The sequence below is a fragment of the Sarcophilus harrisii genome, chromosome 1, assembly GCF_902635505.1.
Source record: "Sarcophilus harrisii chromosome 1, mSarHar1.11, whole genome shotgun sequence".
NCBI lineage: Eukaryota > Metazoa > Chordata > Mammalia > Dasyuromorphia > Dasyuridae > Sarcophilus > Sarcophilus harrisii.
In genome coordinates, this window is record NC_045426.1 from 135015264 (window position 1) to 135036071 (window position 20808).

At 36.2% G+C, this 20808-nt stretch overlaps 1 protein-coding gene across 1 annotated transcript in view; it reads right to left on the minus strand.

Annotated features, from left to right (window-relative positions):
• CCL28 (C-C motif chemokine ligand 28) overlaps positions 1 to 19584 on the minus strand; it is a 33439-nt gene extending 13855 nt beyond the window's left edge. The window contains exon 1 of the mRNA XM_003759909.4: positions 19211 to 19584. Within this exon, the coding sequence (XP_003759957.1) occupies positions 19211 to 19274 (64 nt within the window). The 5' untranslated portion in view covers positions 19275 to 19584. The remainder of the gene's footprint in view (positions 1 to 19210) is intronic.
• Positions 19585 to 20808: the final 1224 nt, after the last annotated feature.

The following is a 20808-nucleotide window of genomic DNA, read 5'->3' on the forward strand; positions in this document are numbered from 1 at the left end:
TTCATCTTTATATTGCCTGGCATATAGTAGATACTGAACCAACAAATATTTATTAAATATCTACTTTGTGCCAGGCACTGTGCCAGGTGCTTCAAAATAATAAATGTTTGTTGAATTAAATTCAAAAGTCAAAAAACATCATCAGATGGGTAACAGAGACAATAAATATTGCCAGAATTCAGAATAGAGAGAAACCATTAAGTTTATAATGACCTGGGAGGGCTCCCTCCCCCCAAAAATAACTTTTTAAAATGAAAGCTGTGCTTGCCATTTAGGGGAGGGGGTGGAGGGTGGGAAGGAAAAAACGGAACAGAAGTGAGTGTAAGGGATAATGTTGTAAAAAATTACCCTGGCATGGGTTCTGTCAATAAAAAGTTACTATAATAAAAAAAAAAAAAGGAAAAATAAAATAAAATGAAAGCTGGATTAGATATATTTATTTAATGAAATAAAAATTATTTATTATTAGATTTATTACTTATTTATTAAATGAAAATACCAATACACCGATGAAACTATTTTTTAAAACTGAAAACTAAACAGAATTGTTTCTTTGGATCTGAACAGTTAACAAAAAACTCACTTCGATTTTAACTGTACTGAAGATTATAAAATCATGAGTTTTACATTTTTATTATGTTAATTAAATTTTAATTGCCATTAAAGTGAATGAAGTAATTTAGAAATTAATAAATATTTATGTCTGGAGAGGATTTCATGAATTTTAAATATGACTAAAAATTATTACATCTGGCAAATGATGGACTGAGATAACTTTTTTCACAAAAGAAATCTGAATTCAACTATTTGCTCTGCCACTTACTAGTCATTTACTCACAGTCTTGGGCAAATCACTTCACTTTACCTATCTGGGAGTCAGCTCCCTTCTCGGAAAATGAGGGGAGTTGGATTCACCCCCTCCCCCCAATCCTTTGCAGACATATATCCATGGGAAAAATAACTTGACTTGAATGTTGAAGAATGGGTACATTTTGGATTCAATGCAATCCATGTCCTCCCTTGTGAAATGGAGATAGCACATTTGTTGAATACCTGCTTTTGCAGACAATGAGCTAAGTGCAAATGAGAGCAAGACAAAAATGAAAGTTATGCCCTCAAAGAACTTCACATTGCAGTAGGAAGAAACCACGTGTATATAGATAAATATATGCATCGTATACAAAGTCAATATAAAGTGATTTGCAGGGATGGAAGAGCACTAAAATTTAGTGGGGGGTTAAGATCAGGAAAGAACTGGGTGGCAGATGATGCTTGGATTCTGCTTTGTAGGAACCCTTTGTAGCAATTTTGTGAGGCATGTTAAGGCAGAGAACTGATGGACTAAGTGGTAGGATCCTAGGCCAAGGAACTACAAGGGTAAATTCCAGGAATTGTCAAAGTATTCATCTAAAATACATACCCTTTGGGCCACTGATATCACTGCTAAGCCTCTATCAGAGATGTCAGAGATAAAGGAAAAGGACCCAATAAGTCAGAAAATATTTAAAGAAGCACTTGTTATTGTTGAAAATGTTCAATGTAATGAAAGGTAAATAAGATGAAGTAGGCTTAAATAAAGCAGAAAATGAATTGGAGGAGATAAACGTAGAAACAAAGATTGTGTCTATACTTGGGAGGACATGAATGTCAGCTAAGTATGGATCTCTGCTACAGATAAAGCACTGGGGAGCCAGAGAGAGTTTTGAGTAAGGGAATTCTCAGAATTAGTCAGACAGTGGTAAGAATGAAAAATTGATTTGGGAAAGTCAGCCAATTAGCACTCAGTCAGCCAAAAACCATTTATTAAGGGGCAGAGGATCCCTGCCCTCAAGAAGCTAGAAGGAAACATTTGATTGAACCCCTTCATTTGACAAATGAAGAAACTGAGGGTAGTTAAATTAGTAATTTCTCCAAAACACAAACTTTTTTATTCTGGTCAACGGTGCCCTCTAGTGGTTCAACAAACTTTGTTTTGGTGCAGTTTAAAAAACAAACTTTACTTTCCCATAGAAGTACCAGACTGGACAAAGGATTTCTTTCTTTTTTTTAAATCACTTTTTATTAACATGCCAGGGTAATTTTTTACAACATTGTCCCTTGCACTCACTTCTGTTCCGATTTTTCCCCTCCCTCCCTCCACCCCCTTCCCCAGATGGCAAGCAGTCCTATAGATGTTAAATAGGTTACAGTGGATCTTGGATACAATATATGTGTGCAGAACTGAACAGTTCTCTTGTTGCACAGGGAGACTAGGATTTAGAAGGTATAAATAACCTGGGAAGAAGAACAAAAATGCAAGCAGTTTACATTCATTTTCCAGTGTTCTTTCTTTGAGTTTAGCTGCTTCTTGGACAAAGAATTTCAAAAAAGAGGGCAATTCTTTTAGAAGGGGGATACTTGTTGACTGCTTGAGAACCCTCCCAAGCATGAGGTAAAAGAGTCAGTAAAGTGTTTTACTATGTGCCAGGCACTTTACAAATATTATCAGATTTGATTTTCACACTAACCCTGTGAGGTTGGTACTGTTATTATCCCCAATTTACATTTGGGGAAACTGAGGAACAGGGATGATTAGTCATTCGCGTGGGATCATACAGCTTAGTAAGTTTCAAATCCAAGTTAGATTGGACTTGAACTCAGTTTTTTCTGATTCCTGACCCAGTGACATGGTTAAATGGAAGTGTTGGGGGCACTGCAAGGCATAGGAACATGATTATAGGCATATAACAGAACCTTAAAAGAGAGTGTCAAGGCAGATGGCAGGGCTGGTGGTGCTCACTGTCACTGAGAGGAACAAACTGCTGGCATCTGAGCTATCCAAGCCATGAGAGCAGTGGGTTACAGTTCAGGATTTGGCAGCAGAGAGACCCGAATTCCAATGTAGCCTGAGATACTTCATAGCCATGTAGATCAGGGCAAGTCATTTAGCCAGTCAGCTTCCATGTCCTCCCTTGTAAAATGGAAATAGCATTTATATGGAGCTATAAAGATTAAACAAAATAATATATGTAAAGTGCCTGGCAAATCTTAAAGGATCCTAAAACATTTTGCAGTTTTTTCATGCTCTTGTCTTCTTCTTATTGTTATTATAGAAATAATTCTAGAGGGGCAGCTAGTTGATGCAGTGGATAGAGCACTGGCCCTAGGAGGACCTGAGTTCAAAGCCCGCCTCAGACCTGGGCAAGTCACTTAATCCCAATAACCTTACCAAAAAAAAAAGTTAGTAATAATAGTTCTGACACTGTTCATTTCATCCTTTATCAGTTTATAAGTTATCAAAACTATTTTTAAAATATTGCTGTTTTCGTTGTTCTTGTGGTGCACATCTTATTCAGCATCTTTTTATGGTTCTTTGAAATAATTTCCTCCTTACTTATGGTATAATAGAATTCTGTTTAGCTACTCCCTGGCTGACAAAAATATCCTTGTTTTCCAATTTTTTGACATCACAAAAAAAAAAAAGCTGCTACATTTTTGTGCATGTAGAACCTTTTCCTCTGTCTTTGCTCTCTTTTGGGTGAAGCTGGGTCAAAGGGCATGTACTGGGTTAGTAATTTTTTTGTGTATAATTCCAATTGTTTTGCAGATGGTTAGACCCATTCATAGTTCTAAGAGTGCATCACTGTGACTGTTTCCCTGAAGCCCTTCCAACCCATGTATAGACAATTCAAAGCAACTCATAGCTAGAAGTGGAGAGAGTCAGACTAATCCAGCCTCAGTCCCTAGCCATGTTCTATATACTCAGTTCAAAGGTTTAGTGTGATATGATTATATAATTTATTGTGCAATGAATAAAGTAAAAAAAAAAAAAGACAAATAGACTAAACATTCTTTTTTGGCAATATATCTCCAACCATTTCCTGGCCCTTCTTCAAGCTACCCTCCCAGATTGTTAGATATATCCTAAGGAATCTTGATTTCACATAATTATGTCTCATGGAAATAAAAAGTGAAAGGGCATCAAAGGACCATGAAAAGAAAAATTATCTTCTTTCACATACTGGTCCACTGGGAGTTAGAACTTGCTGTATATGTGGGTCTCTGAGGTTGATAGACAATATATTTTGATTTTGATATTTTGAGCAACAGTTCATTTTAGTCTCAAGATTAATTTGGATAAGTCAATAAGAAGTTAATCCAAGGTGTGCTCTGAAGCTGCCTATCCTACAAGTCTGAGGGTCCTCTGATGGCCACTGGGGATACTGAAGCAAGAAAAGGGCTGTATGACCTATGATAGTGCTTTCTAAACTTGTACTGGACTGATCATTTGCAATCCAACACCCTATACTCTGACCCTAACATCACTGGTCTTCTGAATACGAAGAATGCACAACAACAAGGAATAATGATACTTATATTATTTATCCTACAGATTTGTGAGGATAAGATGTCCTAATGTCCACAAACTGTAACAAAATATTTAGAAATAGCATGCATACCAGGATCAGTAAGAATTGATAAGGATTTGCTGAGGATTAAATTTAAATTTGCCCATGCAACAGTGATGAAATGACTTCCTCTCAAGCAGAAAATTGGGGAAAAAATTTACATCCAAAGGTTCTGATAAAGGCCTCATTTCTAAAATATATAGAGATTGTTAAAATTTATAAGAATACAAGCCATTCTCAAATTGATAAATGCTTAAACGATATGAACACACAATTTCCAGATGAAGAAATGAAAACCATTTCTAGTCATATGAAAACATGCTCTAAAACATTATTGATCAGAGAAATGAAAATTAAGACACCTCTGAGATACCATTACACACCTCTCAGATTGGCTAAAGTGACAGAAAAAGATAATGATGAATGTTGAAGGAGATGTGGGAAAACTGGGACACTAATGCATTGTTGGTGGAGTTGTGAACTTATCCAACCATTCTGGAAAGCAATTTGGAACTATGCCCAAAGGGCTATCAAACTGTACATATTCTTTGATTCTTCAGTGTCTCTACTGGGCCTGTATTCCAAAGAAATCATAAAAAAGGGAAAAGGACCCATATGTGCAAAAATGATTGTAGTCGCCCTTTTTGTAGAAGCAAGAAACTGGAAACAGTGGATGCCCATCAGTTGGAGAATGGCTGAATAAATTGTGGTATATGAATATTATGGAATATTATTATTTTGTAAGAAATGACCAGCAGGATGATTTCAGAGAGGCCTGTAGAGACTTAGATGAACTGATGCTAAGGGAAGAGAGTAAAACAACGAAAACATTGTACACAGCAACAAAAAGGTTATATGATGATCAAATCTGATGTATGGGGCTCTTTTTAACAAAGAGGTGATTCAGACCAATTCCAATAGACTTGTGATGGAGAGAGCCATCCACATCCAGAGAGAGGACTGAAGGGATTGATTGAGGATCACAACATAATATGTGCACCTTTTTTTGCTGTTTGCTTGTCTTTTCTTTTCTTCTTTCTTTTTTTTTTCTTTTTTTATCTTATTTTTCTCATGCAGCATGATAATTATGGAAATATGTGTAGAATTCCACATGTTTAACATATTTTAGAATACTTGGGGACTAGGTGAGGGGGTAAGAGGAAGGCAGGAAGAAAAAATTTGGAACACAAGGTTTTGCAAGGATAAAAGTTGAAAACTAGTTTTGCATACATTTTGAAAATAAAAAGCTATTATTTTTTTAAAAAAAAGATATGACTTCCTCTTGTGTTTGGACGTATAGTTTGAAACATTTTAAGATCCTTGAATTTTATACACCAAAGCTTTCCCAGATGTGGGATGTTGGGAAGGTTGAGGAAACAACATTCTCAGAGAGGGTGGGAAGGGAATGATAAAAATTATTTTTAATACAATTTCTAAATAAATACATCTAATTTTTTTCAATGAAGATAAAATTCAGATCAAACAAAAGCAAGACTAACACAGTGAATTTGCAATGAATTGGGGAGGTTTTAGCTCCCCATCATCATGATTTCCTTGTTCTGTAGTAATATAAAAATGTTTTGAATTTATAGTATGTAGACTTGGGCTTCAATACTGGGTTCTACCACTTATTACTGGGTAAGTTTGGACAGGTCATACCTCTTCTCTGGGCCTCAATTGTAAACTGAAAATGTAGGCAAGAAAGACATCTTCTCCATCTCAAAACCTAACATCTCAGGACAGTAAATGTAGTGCAGCAATGATTTATGGTATTTATGATATATGTTCTTTTACTATGAGAGGCTCAATAGAGAGATAGCTGGTCTGGGAGTCGAGGAAACTTGAATTGGACACATACAGGTAGCTTTTTGATTCAGCAAAAGTCACTGAAGCTCACAGTATCCCAGGCAACACTCTAAGGCTAGAAGTTGCTCATCTAAATTGAAAGAGAATCATTTTATCAGTTCCCTCTAAATTGTGATGCTGCTTCCCCAGTAGAGTGCACTGAGTTAGGGTAGACCGCTGGCAGGGCCTTATACCTGGGGATATCTCCTGCTCACTCAGATCCCTACAGGTAAAACCAGAGACTCACTCAATGATATAAATCTTGGCACAAGCCACCATGACTAAGTGGTCATCTTTCCTACTTGGAGATGGCCCTTTGTAGGGAATACTGGATAGGCAACTCTGATCTTGCTGAAGATACCTGCTTTGTATTTTAAAAAAGCTAGTCATTTAGAGGAATGTGTCCCAATGCCCTTATGTGCAGTTTCCAAGTTCATATGTGTAAGATTAAGCAAGGTTAAATGACTTGTCCAGGGTCACACAGCTTGTAAGTGTCTAAGGCCACATTTAAACTAAGAAAAATGAGTCTGTCAGTCTCCAGACCTGGCACTCTATCCACTGAGCTACCTAATTGTCCCTGTCTGACATATAGTACATCCTTAATAAATGAGCATTTTCCTTTTTTATCTCCTTCCTATATGGATACAGTCATAAAGGGTCAAAAGCAAAACCAAGGCAATTTCAGAAAATAAATGATAATAAAATCAGAGTTTTAGAACTAGAAAGGTTCCTATTGGCATCTAATCCAATTTTCTCAATTTGTTGAGAAGGAAATTGAAGTTCAAATAGATACACCTCAATGCCAAAAATAATTTATACCATGGCAATATTTATAAAGGCAAATGAATTATAGGCATAATATTCTGTGGAGTGCTTCCAGTGCAAGTGAACATGATTTCTTATTTAATGTCACTCAATGGTTAAATTGACTAGATTTGACATTAGAGGATAGAGTTCAAATTTTGGACCTGATACTTATAATCTGTGTAACCATAAGCAAGTCATCTAACCTTCAGATTTGAAGTTTCCCTTCTGTAAAAGAAGGTATTGGACTAAATGACCTCACAGACCTTTCTTGTCTAATAGGATTTACAGTTTGATGGCATCTCATTTATAGTTATGTAAATAAATGCATCACATTTATGTTTACTTTAAGATTTGGAAAACAAAAAAAACCAAACAAACAAACAAAATAAAAAAATCTGGAAAAAAAAATGTGGTTTGGCATTCATTGTCTCCTTGGAAATATAAACTAAGGAAATAAAATAAACCTTTCTCACACACACAAAAAAAGATTTGGAAAACAAATGTAACAATACTATGGGGTAGATAATACAAGTATTATTAGTCATTTAAAAAAGGCAGAGAAACTGAAGTCTAAGAGATTAGATGATTTGCCAAGGATCACACAGTGACTGGTCTAGAAGTAGTAATCATTATCATAAATTATGAGAGATCATCCCCTAGTGTGTAGGGGCACAATGAATAGAGTACCAGGTCTGGAGTTAGGAAGATATGAGTTCAAATTTGACTTCAGACATTTGGTATGATACTGAACAAGTAACTTTACCCATGTTTGCCTCAGTTCCCTCAATTGCAAAATGATAATAATCATAGCACCTACTTCCCAGGGATATTGTGAGGATTAAATGAGATAGTTATTGTAAAGTATATGGCACATACAATACCATGTAAATATTAGCTTTTATTATTATATTCATACTGGACTTAAAGCCAGAATGATTTGTTTTAAATGATAACATAGTGGAAAAGAATGCTAGGTTTGAATCCAGCTCGGCCACATTCTATTGACATGACTTTCTACACATTGATTAATATCTCTGAGCTTCAGTTTCCTGAGTTTGGACTAGGGTTAACTTTTAAGATTCCTTCCAACTCTTTATCCATGATCCTAAATACCAGATGGGCAACACCTGGCAAATCACTTAACCATTCTGAGCCTCAGTTTCCTTATTTGTAAAATAAAAATGTAGAACTCATTGATGTCAAAAGACCCTTTGAGCTTTTTTTTTTTTTCCATTTTTCAGTTTATAAAAAATTTCATTATTATTTAATTTTAATGTTGACATTATACAATACAGTTGTTTTTCTGGTCCTGCTCTCTTTACATCACTTCATAAAAATCTTCCCACGTCTTTTTGAAATCATATATTTCCTCCTTTCTTTTTTTTCCTAGTGGTTTTGTTTTTATTAGAGCTTTTTATTTACAAAATATATGCATGGGTAACTTTTCAACACTAATTCTTGTAAAATCTTCTGTTCCAACTTTCCCCCTCTTTCTCCTCATCCCCTCCCCAGATGGCAGGTAGTCCAATACATGTTAAATATGTTGAAATATATGTTAAATTCAATATATGTATACATATTTATACAGTTATCTTGTTGCTTAAGAAAGATCGGATTTAGAAAGAAGGTTAAAAAAAACTTGAAAAGGAAAACAAAAATGCAAGCAAACAATAACAGAAAGAGTGGAAATGCTATGTTGCGGTCCACACTCATTTCCCATAGTTGTCTCTCTGGGTATAGATGATTCTCTTCATTACTGAACAACTGGAACTGATTTGGATCATCTCACTGATGAAGAGAGCCAGAGAGCCACATCCATCAGAATTGATCATCCTCTAATATCATTATTGAAGTGTATAATGATCTCCTGGTTCTACTCATTTCACTTAGCATCAGTTCATGTAAGTCTCTCCAGGCCTTTCTGAAATCATCCTGCTGGTCATTTCTTACAGAAATGTTTCTAACATTCGTATACCACAATTTATTCAGCCACTCTCCAATTGTTGGGCTTCCATTCAATTTCCAGTTTCTAGCCACTACAAAAAGGACTGCCACAAACATTTTTGCCCATATGGACCCTTTGAGCTTTAAAGAAGCTCTGATTTAGATATGGAAGAATTGTTCAGCCCTTCAGTCCAACTTGCTCATTTTTCAATGAAGGAAACTAAGGTCCAGAGAGATTAACAGTTAATTAACAGTGAGCTCACTAGATTTGCAGTAAGAGGACTACATACAAGCTATTTAACCATAATCAAGTCACAATGTAGGTTCTCTCTTTATAAAAGAAGGTGTGATCTCACAGGCCTTTTCATGTGAAAACCTATGATGCCCTATCTTGGGGGATTCTCAAGAAGATCCCTGCATGAGGCTGATTTCACAAAAGCCTGGAAAGACTTGCATGAACTGATGCTAAGTGAAGTAAGCAGAATCAAAGGAACATTATACACAGCAACAACAAGGTTATGTAATGATCAACTGTGTGATGGTCTTCATTTTTTTTCCAGCAATGAGATGATTCAAGGCAATTCCAATAGACTTGTGATGGAAAGAGTCATTCACATTTAGAGAAAGAATTGTGGAGATTGAATGTGAATCAAAGCACAGTATTTTCATTTGTTGTTGTTGTTTGTTTGCTTGTTTTCTTCCCCTTTTGATGTGATTTTTTTCTTGCACATGAGGATGAATATGGAAATATCTTCAGAAGAACTGCACATGTTTTTTCTTTTCTTTTCTTTGCTGAGGCGGTTAGGGTTAAGTGACTTGCCCAGAGTCACACAGCTAGAAAGTACACATGTTTAACTTATAGCAGATTACTTGCTGTCTTGGGGCAGATGGGAGGAAAGGGAGAAAAATTTGAAATACAAGGTTTTAAAAAGATGATTGTTGAAAACTAACTTTGCATGTACTATTAAAAAATAAAATAAGATGCAGGTAAGCTAAATCTACAATTAGGAAAAAAAAGGTTTCTGCATGGAAGAGTGTGAGAATCATGAAGCTAAAAGGCAGAGAGGTTGAAGGGACTGCCTAAATAAAACACAATCTAAATAAGGTCAAACTGCCCCTTCCAGCTTCTCTTCAAGTATAATAGAACATCCCAGTTGTGCAGAATAGTTTGGTGTAGTGAACTCCAGGGTGGTTAGAATGTGGGAAAAATGGAAAGAATGCTGGACTTGTCAGGAATGACATGGATTCAAATTCTGGCTTTCTGACCCTGTCACTTAACCTTACATAATCTACAATGTGACTTTGGGTCTGTTCCTTAAGCTCTATGAGGTCTGGTTTCCTTATCTGTAAAATTTTGGAGAATGCTAGTACCATCTGCCTCACGGAGTTATTGTGAAGAAAGCAGTATATGAATGTAAGCTACTATGAGTTATTGTATTATTATTTGAATTAATGCAATTAATTCATATAGGGCGATTGAAGGGTTTATATATAAAGGGCTGCATTTTCAACTGTGTACCTTCAGAGAAGTGGCTTAAACCTTGCATTGAAGATTTAAAAATAACCTATATTCAAAATGAGGGGCTTACGGAACAATGCTGGGAGTCAGTCAAGCAACAAGCATTTATTAAACATCTATAATAATAATAATAACCAACATTTATGCTATACTGTAGGATTTACAAAGTGCTTTACATATGTTATTCTATATCATTACTCTGTGCTAAACATGGAAAAATAAATAGTTCTTGCTTTCAAAGAGCTTCCAGTAAAATGGGGAAAGAATGCAATAACTAGTTATGCAAAAAATTGATATAGTTTGTTGTTGTTCAATTATGTCTGACTCTTCTTGATCCCGTTTCTTGGCAAAGATACTGGAGTGATTTACCATTCCTTCTCCAGTTTATTTTACAGATGAGGAAACTGAGGCAAATAGGGTTAAGTGACTTGCCCAGGATCAAACAACTAATAAGTATCTGAAGCTGGATTTGAATTTAAGATCACCTAGTGTTTTAGTGACTTGTCAATAACATATATCTGTTTGTATCAGGAAAAATTAAAACCAGTGCTTACCCTTAAGGAGCTTACTTTCTAATGGAGGAGACTACATTTTATACATAAATGATATATAAAAATATTCAAAATAGATACAAAGTAACTTTAGAGTAAAAGTCACTTTGTATCTATTTTGAATTTTTTTTTTAATTTAGAGTAAATATAACTTTAGAGTAAAAGGCTCAGTAACTGTGAGGAGTGGAAAAGGCCACTAGGAGAAAGTGGTGTTTGAGCTGAGTCTTGAAGGAAGAAAATAATTCTAAGAGGCAGAGGTGACAGAGAAAATATTTCATTCAGGAAATGTTTTCCATGACTGAATGCAATATTTTACATATATAACCTATATCAGATTGTTTACTGACTCAGGGAGGGGAGATGGAAGGGAAGAAAGGATAGAGTTTGGAAATTAAAACTTAAAAAAAATAATACAAATGTTAAAAATTGTTTTTCATATGTAATTTGGGAAAAACAAAATATTAAAAATGAAAAAAAAGAGAAAATATTCCATTCATGGGGTACAAGCAGTACAAAAACATGGAGTTAGTTGCTGGAATTATGGATGTGTGGCCAATGTGCCTGAAACATAGACTATGAGAAGAGATTGAAAGAATAAAAAGGGATCACTCTTTGAGGAGCCTTACATGTCAAATAGAATTGATATTTCATTCTCAAGGTAATAAGGAAAAATGGGAGTTGTATGTGATGGTATGTGAGTTGTATGTGAGAGGGTGATGCAGTGACATGTTTATTTCAGAAGAAGAAAGAGAGAAAGAGAAAGAAGAAAGAAAGAGAGAAAAAAGAGAGGAAAAGAAAGAGAAAAAAGAGAGAAAAGAAAGAAAGGAAAAGAAAGAAAGAAAGAGGAATGAAGGAAAAAGAAAGAAAAAGAAAGGAAGGAAGGAAGGAAGATAGATACAAAGAAAAAAGAAAGAAAGAAAGCTGTATATACCCAATCTTCAGTGGGGCAACTCCTCCTCAGAGAAGTTGCTACTTATCTTTTGTTGTCTCTCTTTTTTTTTGGGGGGGGGGAAGAAGGTAACTGGGGATAAGTGACTTGCCCAGGGTCACACAGATAGTAAATGTTAAGTTTCTGAGGCTGAATTTGAACTCAAGGCCTCCTGACTCCAGGGCTAGTGCTCTATCTGCTGCACCATCTAGTTGATCCTTGTTCTTCATTCTTTAAGATGATCATTAGTGGGGCAGCTCGGTGGTGCAGCAGTTAGAGCACCAGCCCTGAAGTCAGGAGGACCTGAGTTTAAATCTGGCCTCAACCACTTAACACGTTCTAGCTGTGTGACCCTGGGCAAGTCACTTAACCCCAAATGCCTCAGCCAAAAAAAAAAAATGACCATGAAGTCATGGTGATATGAAAATGAGTTGGATTAAATGAGGGAAGGCTTCACAAAATCACTCAACAAATAAGGAGAACTAAGAAAGAGCAATATTATGAAAACCTGGAGAGAAGAAAACATCCAGAAGAAGGGAATCAAAAGTAACAACTGCAGCAGAGAGATCAAGAAGGATAAGGGCTAAAAACAGGCCACTAGTTTTGGCAATTACAAAATCAATAGTAACTTTGGTATGAGCAATTTCAGTTAAATGATGAGGTTGGAAGCCAGACTACAGAGGATTTTAGAGAGAAGGGGTGGCTAGGGGGTGCAGTGTATCTGGCCTGAAGTTGGGAAGTCTTATCCACCGGAGTTAGGATATTGCCTCAGGCTCTTACTTGAGATAGGAGCCGGAGCAAGTCGCTTAAATCTCTTTGCCTCAGTTTTCTCATTTGTAAAATGAACTAGAGAACAAAATGGCAAACCACTCTAATGTTTTTGCCAAGATAATCTTAGAGAGTCAGAATGACTGAAAAAAAAAAAATGACAACAGCAATAAGAGAAGAGGAAGTAGAGGTACCAAGTATAGATTGTTTGGTTTTTTTGGTTTTGTTTGTTTTTTTTTTTTCTCAGAGAGTTCAGCTGAGAAGGTAAGAAGAAATATAGGATGATAAATAGTGGGAATGGTCAGATCAAGTCGGTCTTTTTTTTAAGTATGGAAGGATGTGACAATGTTGTAGGCAGAAGAGAAAAAATCAAGAGATAAGAAATAATTGGAGACTGGGAGGATCATTAATTATGGGAGCAATCTATTGGAGAAGATAGAAGATGAGATGAAAGCTTCATGTAGAGGGGTTGGTTGAGGAGTCAGTTCTTTATTAGAAACAATAAGCAAGATACTGAAATAATGATCAATGATTTCAAAGGAATGTGAAATGAGAAGAGGGAGAGAAGATCATTCTGGTAGTGAAAGGTCGCTGGTTCTGGTGAAGAAAAAGTCCTTAACTGAGAGGTTGAGAGAAGAAAATTTAAAGATCCTTCAGGGTTTTCTCCTGTGTCCTCTCTTCTCTTCTCCCTCTATACTGCTTCATTTGGTAATTCATCAGTTCCCATTGATTTAATTACCATTTCTATGCTGATGATTCTCAAATCAACATTTCTTGCCCTAATCACTAAGCTGACCTTCTACCACACATCTTTAACTGCTTTTCAAATATCACATCTGAAATTAAACTTCCAAACAGAATTTAAGATTTTTCTCCCTAGACCTTCCCCCATCCTACATTCCCTATTACTGTAAAGGGCAATATCATCCTCTCAGTTCCTCAGGCTTCCAATCTAGGAGTCATCCTTTATTTCTATTTCTCCAATTCCACATCAGATCTGTTGCCAAGATCTTTGCAGCATCTTTCAAGTACTCCACTTTCTCTCCTCTGACACTGCCACCATTCTAGTGCAGCTCCCCATTGCTTTACTCCTCGATCACTGCAAAAGACTGCTGTTAGGTCTCCCTGCTTCCAGTCTCTCCTTACTTCAATTCATTCCCTATTCAGTCACTAAAGTGATTTTCCTACAACACAAGTCTGATCATGTCACCTACAATCATTCAATTCATGTTGTCTACAGGAGCAAATTCAAAGCCCTTCATAACTTAACCTCTTCCCATCTTTCCAATCTTCTGATTCCTTACTCCCCAACATATACCCCTTTGTCCAGTAACACCGGCTTCTTGGCTATTCTTGGAACAAGAAACTCCATCACTCAACTCCAGGCATTCTCTGAATTGCCATCCCTCCTCAATTCTATCTTCTGAATTCCCTGTCTTTTTTTAAGTTCCAAAAAAAATTCCACCTTCTATGGAAAGCCTTCACCAATCTTCTTAATTCTAATGTCTTTTCTCTGTTAATTATTCCCTATTTATCTTGTACATAGCTTGCTTTGTATATATTTATTTGCATGTTGACTTCCTCCATTAGACTGTAAGCTCCTTGAAGTCAGGGACTGTTTTTGTTTTGTTTTTTACTACTTTTTATATCCCTAGCACTTAGCATAATGTCTGGCAGATAGTAAGCACTTAATAAGTGTTTATTGATTAATTGATTGACCAATTGCTGTGATTATAGAAATAGGGAATTGATTATGGAAATAGGGAATTATAGAAGGATTTTCTTGCAGGAGGAAAGGCTCAGTAAGTAACAAACATTTGTAAATAGATCCCATCAATAATATAATTTCTAGCTCCTTTCAAAAATACATTATTAGGAGCAATGGAGGTTAGTAGGAATAATCCAGGTTTGGGGTTTGGCAATCATGATCAATTTATAGGACAAGAGAACACGAGATTTAAGAATAGAAGATAGTGCAGTGAACTGGTTCACCAAGGGATCAAGATTCAGAAGGAAGAGTCTATCTCAACCTTGGAATATACTGAAGGGATGGAAGGCCTGGAGGTCATGATAAGAATACAGAATAGAGTTAGATAGTAAGGTATAGGGAAGGATGTAATGGTAAAAGATTATAAGCAGAGAAAGGAAATTCAAAGTTCTTGAAACCAGAAATGGAAGTGGCAAGATTGAGGATAACCATTCTCACATATGGGCCGTTAGGTGGCACCATAGTGCATAGAATGCTGGGTCTGAAATCAGGACGACTCAGATTCATCTTCCTGAGTTCAAATTCAGCTTCAGGTACTTACTACCTGTGTGATCCTGGACAGTTATTTAACTCTATTTCCTCAGTTTCTTCATCTGCAAAAATAACTAGAGAAGGAAATGGCAAACCACTCCAGTATCTTTGCCAAGAAAATCCTAAATGGGGTCATGAAGACTTGGACACGACTGAAATGACAGAACAACAATATAGGGAAAGAGTGGATCATGGCATTTGAGTAGATTGAGAAATTCAGTAGTTGGGATATTTATAGAAGCAACAACATGTACAGGAAGGCTCCTTAATAAGAGAGCAAGAATTAGGATAAAGAGAGAGAGAGAGACAGCCCTTAAACTCACTGAAAGGAGAGAAAATGTTCTAGGGGTCAGTAAGATATGGGCCACTAAGTTCCTGAGTGGGTGATAAATTTGATACTGTTCTGTTTCCTCAAGTGAAGGTGGAGGGTGAGATGGAGGGAGTCGGAAGGGGCAATAGGAAGCAAAGAATATTATGACTCTCCCACTAGGACCACTAAATTGGGATATATTGGAGAAAATTCAGCCAGCATTGGAAAGCATGGAAAGATGTAATGTCATATAGAAGAAGTTTCTCACACAATAATGGAAAGTTAAAAAAAACAAACAAACAAGTAGAAGAACAGGCCCTATGACAACATAAAAGGAAGAAGGAATGGCTAAGAAATCATGAGAATAAGAGGGACTGGAAAGGTGTCATGATACATTAGGCACTGAAATTAATTTTTATGTAAACTTTTATTATATTTATATGAACTTTCATTATATTTTGTTGATTGTATCATTGGTCAATGTTAAGTTTTAAATAAAATATTTAATTAAAAATAGAAGTTATGCATATTGATGCCTACTAGTTAAAAAGCAGGGCTTTTTTTTTTTTTTTAATCATTTTAATGTTAGTCTACTGGGAAAAGTCCACCTCATCTTACCCCATAAAGCTGTGCATGGTGATAAGTAATGTTTTGGTTCAGGGCCACTTAAACTAGGAAGATATTTCTGTGACCTTGGAGGAATTTGTTGAGTCTGCGGGAGCCAGCAACCACATAAGCAACTTGGAGAAGGTTGCTGCTGCAGCCAGAATTTACCCACAAGGCACTACTACTTTTGGGTGGCAGTCAAGGTCTGTTTATGAGACTAGGTCCAAGGGTAAACCAGGTGTTTTCCAAAGACTTAGGCAGCTAAATTGGTTACTTCAGACCATGGATGAGTCACTTAGGTGTTATATCTGATTATTTTAATGTTATAGGGCGGTAAATGAAATGATAGCCCCCAGCCTAAAGCAATGAAAGTGCTTTTTAAAAAATCAGCTGGCAGAGCTTGTCCTAAAATATTTTCTCTGACTACTCCCCTGAGTTGACTGCTGATCCCTCTATCCCTGAGCACTTCATCCTTTCCTTGTCTTCCTCTCTTTCCAGACTCAAGGGTCAAAGTAGTGGCCCTGACATCTGGCTCCAAAAAGACCTGAGATTCTTGCATATATATGGTCAGTCTTAAATTCTACTCTTCCCATGACTTACATATAGCAAAATAAGATTCCTTCTTTACCTCTTCCCTGCCTTTCCACATCCCACACTGATTCCACTGTCTTTTTGTGATTTTTGTCTACCTTCAACTATGCCCTTAATATTCAGTTTAACCTGATTTTACTTTTTAAATGAAATTTTTCAATGAACAAAAATTTATTTTATCTTCTTTTTGCATCCCTACTCATTGGAAAAAGGAAGAGATAATTCTTGTAACAATTCACATAGTTATTTCCCACAAAATGAATTTCCACATTGATCACGTTCAAAAATGTGTGTCTCCTATTTCTAGCGCAGACTATCACCCTTCTTTTAGGAGGTTTAACCTGATTTAACTTGATGACCACAGAATGACAATATGATGTGCTCTAGCTTCTGCACTTATCTAAAGCCACGCCTCAGTCTGCCCCTTTTGCCCCATTAGACAGCTAGTTGCTCATTATTGCCCTTCCTCCTCAGTTCATTATTATAGCATAATGGAAATCAGGATTTGGGTTCAAATCTCAGCTCTGTTGCTTTCTACTTTTATGACTTTGAATAAATCATATAACTTTCTGACCTCACTTTTCTCATGTACAAAATGTCAGGCGGCAGGGGAGTAGGTTTGAACTAAATGACTTCTGAGGTTCTTTCTAGTTGTAAATTCTATGAATATTCATATATATATATATATGAGAGAGAGAGAGAGAGCTATACTCGACCTTCTCTGAAACCTATAGTCCCCTCTCTCTACTCCCCACTAGAATTCCTCTTGGTCTCACACTAGAAGAGACTGGATAATCTCCCCTCTTTAATTCTTCCTGTCCTCCCCATTTCTCTTTTCCAGATATGAGGTGGCATATAGAGAAATGTACATGTATGTCATTTTAGGGAGACAATCTTTAGGCAATGAAATTATTCAATAGGAATAAATTCAATGTAACAAACCTTTTTTACTTCCATCTGTAAAAAGACATAATATTGAAAATGAGATCTAAGATCTCAGACGGTATATTTATTCATTCTTATATTTGTCTATAGAGATATTTTTCCCCAAAAGGTTATATAGAGTCAGGAAGAACTGAATTCAAATGCTACCTCAGATACTAGTTGTGTGATCCTAGGCAAATCATTTAACCTCTGTCTGAATTCCCTCATATTTAAAATGGGGATAATACCTTCCAGGGTTGTTATGAGGATCAAGTGAGATAATATTTATAAAGGGATATGTAAACCTTAAAGTGCTATGTAAATGATAGCTTATTATTATTATTATTGTTATTATTTTGAGCTGGTCTATGCAGACTAAATCTACTGTACTTTTCCAGCTATCAATTTGTTAGAAATTGTGTATAAGATACTCTGCTTAGTGAATGTTAATTAGAAGGGCAACTTTAGGTTTTCTATTTAGCATTTTGAGCAAGGAAAGTTTAATTGCTGTACCTTTAATAATATTTAATTATCTAGGCCTAAGTATCTGAAAATCATTCTCAAATGTCAACTCTTAAGACCTAAATGCAAGCAAATGCCAGTTCAGAACCTAGCCCTGCTACATCTTTCCATAAAAGCCACCTTAGCCCATCTTTCTCTTTCCAAAGCTAGCTCCACATTTCAATTTCAAAGAATTTCTAGAATAGATGATGGTCAAAATCTGGGTTGTCCATGTTAAATATGCCAAGTCTGTCCTTACTTCCAAAGAATACACAGAAAGCTTATAGTCAGAGGATCTAGATTTGAGCAGCTTATTTGCTCAGTGACTCTAGGCAAGTCCCTTAACTTCTCAAGATTTCAGGTTCCTTATTTGGAAAAATGAGAGTTTTTCCTGAACAATCCTTCCCAGCTCCAAATCTATGCCACTGATATTTCTGTGAATTTGCAGGGAGTGGGGAAGCAAAATGCATGAAAGGCCTTTTTCTGCATCTCTGGATGAAGATTTTCTGAGATGCCACTATTCTGAGATGCCATGTTATATAAAGATAACATGGAGTAGTTGGAAGAGCACTATATTTAGTTTTGCAATTCTCTTCATTTCTTTAGTCTTTATTTTTCTTCTGTTTAAAATGAAGAGTTTGGAGAAGACGATCTCAGTTCTAAATCTTTGGATCCTAGACGAAGCACAGTCATGGGATCATAGATTGAGAACCAAAAGTAGACTTAGAAGTCAAGTTCTACACCCTCATTTTACAAAGGGGAACACTGAAACAGAGAGATTGATCAACTTGCCAGGATAACCCAGCTGACAAGTGATTGAGAGAATTTGAACACATGCCTTCCTTTCTCCCAAGTCCAGGGCCCTATGAAACCAAAGCTGCCTCACCAAACCAGCTTTGATCCTTCCTCATTCCTTCCATCCCCCAACTCAAAGAAAAAAGGCTAACTCTGTGGTATGGAAGGGCTGTCTCCTACCCCCTGGACAAGGAGCTGGGAGCCTCCCAGTTAACAAGAAATAAGACAGCCCTCTCTGAAATTCTCTTCTTATGGAGTCCAGATTTTAACCTTATTCCCATCTCTCAGGTTAAGGGAAATAAAACATCAAATTGGATAAATCCTTTTACCCAGGGAGTCTTTCCTTTTCAATTGTGACCTGAGAAATCATGATAATTTCACTGAACTCCCTCTGACAAAGGAAGCTGGCTTCTGGAGAAAGCCCCACCACTTACCCTCTGAGACCTGAATGACCAGGAGGACAGCGGCAGTCAGGACAGCTACTCCTGTTGGTCCCATTCCTCTCCCCTCCAGCTTCCTCTCCCAGCTGGCTTGCAGGAAGCAAGAGCTCCAGGTGTGCCCGAGTCCAGAGGGTGGAAGGAGAGATAAGTGAGCTGAGCCCCACCCCCAGAGGTGCTAGTGTCGAACATTTCTCATATTTCTTTTCCTGAGGGAAGTTGGGTCAACCAGTGGCTTGACAGAATTTGAGATCACACACACACACACACACACACACACACACACACACACACGACATGCCAGATTGGAAAGATGAAGGTTACTTACTGAGAGATTTCGGTATAAAGTTTAAGTGGATTTAAAAGAATTATAGGACATGGATTCCCACTCTCATTTTTTTTTTTCTAATCATATAACTTTGGGCAAATCACTTAACCTCTTCTCTGGAATTTAATTCAATGTAACAGGTCTTATTTTTTATTTCACCCACACAAAGACATAATTATGAAAATAAGTTCTAAAATATGTGAAGTAATTTTTTTCATTCTCATATTTTTAGAGGGTTTTTTCCCCCCAAAAACTTATATGAAACAGAAAAATAGTCTTCTACTTTAAAAAAAATCCCATTTGACTAAATTGGCTCTAAGTTCAAAGTTCTGTAGTTTTCTAGTTACCATTTTCTTTGGTGCTCATCTATAAAATCTCTAAATCAATAATCTCATGATCATGAAAAGACAATGACTCTCAATTTAATTTAACAATGATTAAATGTATAATCTGTGTGTATATATACTGCAACTAGAGGAGTTACAAAGTTTAGAAAAGACCCTCTCTTTACTCTTATGTAGTCTAATAAAGTGAAGAAAAATTAATTCTCAGAGAATTAGAATATGTAAACATATTAGAGAGTCATCAAAGAAAATGTTACATCACAAAGTGGCAAGATAATTACCAGTTGGCAAAGGGAAAGTCTATCTGTGGCTAATCTGTAATGATAAAAAAAGTCATTAACTATGCTGCCTTTGGAGTTTCAAAGGTGTGTCTACTAACCTAGGCACCCATGCTTGTAAGAACATAAAATAACTCTTTACAGCATTCAAAAAAAAAAAAAGTCATTAAATACTTAAAGATAAAACATGTGCTTAGTAAAGCTTTTCTTTGGTGATTGTCATTTATTGGCTAAGAGAGATACTAATTCTTAAAATAATAGACAAAAGATGATATGATAAAAAAAATAGAAAAAGATTGCCTCTGGCTCCATTAACATTTTATTTCACTAAAATCTAATGCTGTCTATTTTTTTCTTTAATCCAGATCTGTGATTTGGTCAATATAGGACCCACCTAGAATGAAAATTCCCTCCACCACTACAGATTACTATCTCATCTATAACTTGTAGTCTCAAAGAATTTCCTGGAGCAGAGAGGTTAAGCATCTTGCCTGTGATCATATAGCAGTCATATGTCAGAGATAGGATGGAAACATAGCCTCTGAGGGGTTACCTAATATTGAACTTTTAAAAATTGTTTGGTATCCCCTTTTGTCTGTTTCCACAGAAGTACTTGCAAGAATAAAAATAAAATCTTTAGAATAG